General features: G+C 36.7%; 1 protein-coding gene across 1 annotated transcript in view; it reads right to left on the minus strand.

Moving 5' to 3' along the window:
• Positions 1-1,344: 1,344 nt before the first annotated feature.
• Positions 1,345-7,274, minus strand: part of LOC107563058 (uncharacterized) — a 10,387-nt gene continuing 4,457 nt past the window's right edge. The window contains exon 6 of the mRNA XM_016247844.1: positions 1,345-1,414. Coding sequence (XP_016103330.1) covers positions 1,345-1,414 — 70 coding nt within the window. The remainder of the gene's footprint in view (positions 1,415-7,274) is intronic.

Raw genomic sequence — 7,274 nt, forward strand, 5'->3', positions numbered from 1 at the left:
TGTCACTGCCTTCGACAAGGATTTTTCTTTTATTAAGTGTCTTGAAACTCGTGGGTCAAACTTTGGTGAAAGAAAGTGAAGGGGGAAAAAAAAGAATAAATTGAGAACAGTGGTTGATTTGGAAGGGTGTTGATGTTGATGTCTTAATACACAAGCTAAAAGTGACGTTCACGTGCATTCTCTCTTTCCTCTCATTGTCTTCTAAAAAATAATTTGACTCAGTATGGCTAGACTGGATATAAACCCCTTCATGCTGCTCAGAGATGGGGCTAAACCACACCAGCGCTGTAGACAAATGACTTACACATCCGCTTTCCATTCTTCTATTTTCCTCCTTGTCTTTCTTTTGTTTTCCTTAGACCTATGTCTCTCTGTTTTTAAATGGACTGTGCATTGTGCAGTCAAGATCTAATGATGACTATGGAAATTGTAACCATACTGACCCAGGCTTTACATGAAAGTGATAAAGAGAGAAAGAAGACTTTTTAAAGTCCAATTTAAACTCATTTAAGGACTAAGAATACAAAACAAATAAATAAAAGCGTAATTTTAAAATGCATTTAAAGTCATTAAAAGAATGGAAAAAATTAGGTTGTGCTAATCACCAATCTAATATTATATAATTAATTTTGCAAATGAAAGAGTATGCAAACTCTTTTGCACTTGCTGTTAGAGAGCAGTTCACACAGAACCCCTTAGTTGGAGAGGTTAGTTAGCAGGTCAACAGTAGCAAACAGGCACTCTATTTAAGCATGAGTGATACAGAATAGAGTGTTGCACTAGGTGTTGTTGAGATTCATTTTAATAATGTTTAATAACAAGGTCTATTAATTGTGCTTAGTTCCAGACTTTCTTTATAGATATTGGATTCTATTATACTTTAAGTTTTTTTTGTTGCTGCCACACGCAATAAGCTTGTCTTTCTTGTTTTTTTATTTATTTTATTTTTTTTGCCCGTTGTGTTTTATTCTTAGTACTTTAAACTGCCCCATAATTTTCCTGATCTTTGTAAGTAAAACAGCATTAACTGTTCTTATTAACGACCTAATGTGAACAATACTTGTTACATAGTTGTTGTCAAAATCATATCAAGTCAGACATTGTTTATAGGGCTAGTTTTCAAGGGCTTACAATCGCAGGCTTGTAGTCAGGCCCTGAAACCAACGGAGACAATCTGTTTGGGAGACAATCAGATCGGTCAGATTCCAGCATGAATCTTGATCCACTATGCCTGCGACATGTGCGAAAAATATATTTATTTATTTGGTAATTGAAAACATGCAAACAGGATATAAGCTTTCAGAATGTGTTTCCCCCATAACATCTGTACCAAACAGAGCACAACTAGTAGTTGTTGAGGGATTGAGGGGAGATGAAAACCAGTGATGCTGTACGTTCCTCATCTGAGAGAACCCTGGGGGAGAACAGAGAGAACAGGGGGATGAATGAGAGATGATGAGCGATGAAAGCACCCTGTGAGCTTAAAAAATCAGCCGTTTGAGTGTACTTGGTATAGAATTAGCCTTGAGTTCTTTCAGTCTCTGCTGAGTAAGACCTTAATATCACATTTATGTGTTGTATTTTCTGCATGGAATTCTTTAAAGTGGACATTACTGAAATGAGTAGTTCACTTAAAAATAAAACCTGCATCATCATATACTCACTCTCATGTCATTCTAAACCGACAGTATGTAAAGTTCTGACTGTTCCTGTGGAACAAAAAACTAAGTATTTTGAAGAATGTGTCAACTTGTCCATATAATGAAAGTTTATGTGGTCCAAAATAACATTGGACCCCATTGACATTAATTGTCTGGACAGAAAATAATCAAAATATATTTCTTTGTGTGTGTGTTCCACAGAAGACAAAAATAAGTTTTTCAGGTTTGGAGCCACATATGCTCATTGCAAAAACATCACTAATATGTTGCTTCTTGTGTGTTTTGTGGAATTTTCCAATTTATATGTTCAGTGAATGATGCCAAAAGTTTAAATGAAATGTTTATGCTTCATTGCATTTGAATATAACATACCACCTGCACTAAACCTTACCTTAAAGGTATAGTTCACCCAAAAATGAAAATTCTGTCATTAATTCCTCACCCTCATGTCGTTCCAAAACCATAAGACCTTCGTTCATCTTCGGATGTTTTTTCTGATGTTTTTTTTTCCACAAATTAAGATATTTTGAATGAAATCCGAGAGCTTTCTGAACCTGCATAGACAGCAACACAACTGACATGTTCAAGGCCCAGAAAGGTAGTAAGGACATCATTAAAATCGTCCATGTGACATCAGTGGTTCAACCGTCATTTTATGAAGCTATGAAAATACTTTTTGTGTGCAAAGAAAACAAAAATAATGACTTTATTATGACCTCACGACACATGCGTGCGGTGCTGCTGATGCAGGAGCCGGCATTCTGGTGTAGAGATGTGCCGCGGCTTGTTTGCAAGCAGAGGAATGCACACACATGGTACTCTCATGAGTGTGCCTCGAAATCTTGCTTCTACAAGTCTTTGAGCTCTTTTATCGTGACACTTGTTTCACAGAAGTCGTACCAAGTCATCCACATCGCAAGTGCAATGCTGTACCAGGCGAGCCGCAGAGGAAGTTTGCTATGTCAGAAAAGCCATACATGTGGAGCTGGTTATGTGACAAATATGACAGTGTATCAGTTTGCAAAACATCCACTGTGGTAAAAATGTTTTGAGGACATAACAGAGCTTTGTGCAAGGAACCATGCAAGAATGAGTCTTTATTAATCGATAATCTGCCCCTGTAATCATAATTTGTGTACAAAGGAATAAAAGTTGGGTTACACTTTATTTCACTAGTCCACTTTAGACGTTCTATTAACTATAAGTAACTTTGTAACTACATGTCAACTACATGTCAACTAATTCTCATTCATTTGCAACTACATGTCTACTAACTCTCAGAGTAGACAGGGTAGGTTTAGGGTTAGTAGAATAAGTTGACAGAAAGTATTAGAAGATATTAAGCAGATAGTCTACTAATACTCTACTAACTGCTAGTTGACATGTAGTTGCAAAGTTACTTACTGTTAATAGAATGTCTAAAGTGGACTATCGAAATAAAGTGTTACCAAAAGTTGTTAGTGTTTTACTGCCACTTATGTGAACTGGAAACTGGAGTAAATTTTATATAAAGGTAGTAAATTCTATGTATACATTTTCTAAGGTTTGCAAAATAGGCAAATTTTTCCATTGTATAACATGCATGCTTCATTAACGGTCTTCGTTAAAAGCAGTACATACTCTGACAGTTATGAGCTCACAGTGGCATCAGCATGTGTTCTGCCATTTCTCTGTTAACGAGTTACCATGGCTATTTATCTGCTGCTGTCCTAAACTGAACTCAAGAGAGCAAAAAACCCTATCGTGAGAGGTCATGTTTTTAAAATGATAGGAGGATGTGTGTTTTTGTGGTGAGCACTGCATATAATTATTCAGCATGTACATTTTTGCAGTTTTTCTTAAATCTCGCAAGTACTCACCATTCCTGTAATGGCATAAAAGTAAAAGAACAAAACAAAAAAATCATCAGTGCTCCTTAGCTAATTCTGATTGTTTACTGAAAACCCCACAAGAGACTTCAGAGATCTAGTGATTTTAAATGGATGCTCTGTAAGGTCAATGACATTTAACCCCAGCGACAGTGCTAACGGATGTAGTGGCATTCTTCTAAATGACAGCACAGTGTAAAATAGTGTGATTCATATCTTGTGGCACACTGATGCAACTTCTCACAGCGCTGCTTGGATAACTACATCAGAGTGCATTGTGTGCAGCCTCAGGCAGGAGAGAAACAGAGAGAGAGAGATAACCGCAAAGATGTTCTCAGGTCAGAAGAGAGAGAGAGAGAGAGAGAGAGAGAGAGAGAGTATTTTATTGACAAAGTCATTGTTATTACAGTCAGATGGTGAGGTGTTTGTGTGAGTGAGTAAAACAAGCCCGATCTAAAATAAAGCAAGTGAAAGAAACAGAAACACACTCACTGTGAGAGAAGTGGATGATGTAATGAGTGTGTGGAGATAAAAGCGAAGTAGGCTGATACAGACAGTGTGTTACACAGCAGTGGAGAGCAAAACAGCTTCCAGCCTGATGGGGGATCTCCAGCAGTGTCCGGGTTGCACAGAGGACACGGATCATCATCTCAGCTTCCTTACAAAGGTGTGTGTGTTTGGCTGCACGGTACTTCAGCACTGCATATCTGTAAATCTCTGCAGCGTGTTGTTGTGTCCCATATCTGTTCCTGCTAAGACCAGCTGCTGATAAGCATGCCAACACCCATCTTCTCAAAGAGACCACCTTAAGGCTGTCCTGATCCCATTTCCTTCTCTTTTCTCATTCAGACAACACAAAGGGCATTCAGAGGGTAAGACATTATGTTCCTGGCCACTGAAAAGAAAATATGTGGTCATTGGTATTCATATTATAGAATGGAATTGCACATTGACAGCAGTAAATCAAACATGTCAAGCGCATGTGATGACAAGATGCTGTAATGAGTGTTTTAAATGTGGCTGCCCAGAATAAACAAAGCACAAGTGAGTAGAAGAGTGTGTGCGCATACATCATTCTCTAAAAATGTTGAAGCTTTGAATTCAAAAAATTTTTGCATAAAGGCTGATGATATTTTTACCATCTTGACATTATTATGAATGCTGACTTGACACCAGGTGTTGATTTCATATCAAATTTAATCTTTTTTATTATTAAATTAAAATTTTCCTCACAAACGATAATAACACCAATGACACATTTAAATGAACTTTAACCTTTTGAGTGCATTTATATCTCTTTTTGTATTTTCAAAGTAAAACTTTTTAATATTGACACCAATGACAAAAAGAGCAACTGGTTTTTAAATTATGTGTTTATTTTATCATATACGTATATGTAATTTATATATAATTATTGTTTTGTTTTGCTCTTTGCACACTTTGTTAGAGCTTGAACTAATGCATAGGCCAGGGAAAATGGTTGAAAAATTAAATCATAAAATAATTAGAATTTCATGTGTTTTCAGGTACATTTTCAATATTTTTACAATAATAAAATACTTTAAATGTCATAATTATGACATTTTCTCACAATTATGATTTAGTATGTCATAATTTTAACTTTGCATCTCAGAATTATGACAATACCACATAATATGCTTTGTCATAATTATGATTAATCAAAGCGTGATTTTTTTCTTATGTAGCAAAAAATGGGCTTCTGTAATATACATTCAAACAATTTTATATTATGTTAAGTAATTGATTGTTGCCTTTTATTTGAAATTTGAATGACTATTTAAAATTATTTTCATCACTGAAAAATCTCAGAACATGTTTGTCACCATATAGTCTCAAAATATAGAGGCAAACATGTTCCTTGATTTCTCAAAGCTGCATATCTAATTCCTTCAGATTTGACCTTGAATCCTTCATCTATCTCTCTCCTCACCCATCATCTGGATTTAATTCTCTGTTTCTAGCTCTTAGAGGCGTGTGTGTGTCCATGCTAGGGCCTGTGTGCGTGCATGTAAGTGTGCTTGTGTGGACAGGGCTCTGATTGAGGTAGATGACTGTACAACAGCAAAAATGCCTCAGGCTAAATGAAAATAAAGAGAGACCGCTCACATTAAACTGATTTTTATCAGATATGCTATCTGTCTTTCATGTTCGATGTTCATGTGTCATGAGTTTGCTGACGTTTTTGGAGGTTTTGAAGAAAGAGGGTGGTTCGAGTTAGCAAAACACAAAATGGTTAGTGAAACAGCTAACATGGTTTACAAAGAATTCTTATTTAAAATGTTAGATCTTGAATAGAGCCCCTTCATCATGAACAGCAAGTCAAATGTGTTTATTTTTACAGAGACTCCAGCATTTCACGTGTGTTGATTTGCGGCGTTGGCAGGGGGGCTTCTTGTAGATCAGTATCACCCCATCGCACGTCCTGAAATATGAATCCAATTACTGACTCCAGACTGGCCTTTACCAAGATGGCTGGATAAAATACCCAAGGTTCACTCTCTCTTTTTCTTCAGTGCTCTGTCCACTTTTTCTGTTTTTCATTATCTTCTCACATCTCTCCTCTTTTCGCTTTACCTCTTCAATTTCTTTTTTCCTCATCTCCTCTGTTTGTGTCTTTGTCTTTGAGGTTCCTGCGTGTAGACAAAGCACTCGTGTCGTTCTTTCGCTGCAGAATGTTTTGGCTGCTTCGCCGAACCGCAGAATATTTCGTAACTCCATTGGAGAATATGGATATGAAACATGTGTTTCCAGTATAATGGAAGAAAAGCCCATCTATTAAGAGACACCTGCCAGCAGAGGAGACGACTAAAATGGCTTGAGTATGGAAATAAAGTATGATTCCATTAGCCTTTGGGGGTTTATATTTAACTTACATGACCATAATTTTAAGACATCGGTAGAAAACGGCCGTTCAGATCCACTTTAGAGTGAGCCCACCCTGGGGTAAACACCAGACGTTTTGTGTTAAATTGTGCTTTGATTTAGAAATCTCTCCCTTTAATGGTTTAATACTGCACCCTGATAAGTTAACAAGTAAACCACAATGGCAGTTTTAATAAACTGCTGTGGCGATAACACCACAGCAGTTTATTAAAGACAGAAAATTAGATTTTCATCCTGCTTCATAACAGCCATTCCATTCCGTTTTAAATAAAATTATGTAGAAAAAGACATCATTTTTGTCTCAGCGCCACAACCAAAGGCTTCTAATTACTGCTGTACTGATTAATTTATCGGTGTGAACTTAACAAATGAAGTCATCCTGACTTATTTATCGGTGTGCAAGCGTATTTGTGTGTGAATGAGTGCTGCTGCATATTTCATTAAAGTCCGGTGAGGTCATCAGAGAAGAGGCCGACAGTGGGGTTTGTAAAAGTTCAGTCGCTGACCCCATAATGTGCTACTTGTGGCGCTAAACTGTGACATTGACACACTGAGTGCATCGCGATTGAAACATCTTGCCTCCCTGCAGTTTAATGATCTTTTTAAATGACACAGAAGAAATATTATCCTGCACATACATCCCAACAAGGAGACATCATAGCGTATTTATCTTTTGTTGGACAGACAGAGAGGACCAAAAGCCTGTGAAGCCCTCCTCCTGTTCTCAAGCTGACCTGTGAAATCAATGTTCATGCAGTAATAATTGCTGTGATTATATATATATATATATATATATATATATATATATATATATATATATATATATATAGTGTGTACGGAA

This window comes from Sinocyclocheilus grahami, unplaced genomic scaffold, assembly GCF_001515645.1.
Source record: "Sinocyclocheilus grahami isolate Dianchi unplaced genomic scaffold, SAMN03320097.WGS_v1.1 scaffold24.1, whole genome shotgun sequence".
Taxonomy (NCBI): Eukaryota; Metazoa; Chordata; class Actinopteri; order Cypriniformes; family Cyprinidae; genus Sinocyclocheilus; species Sinocyclocheilus grahami.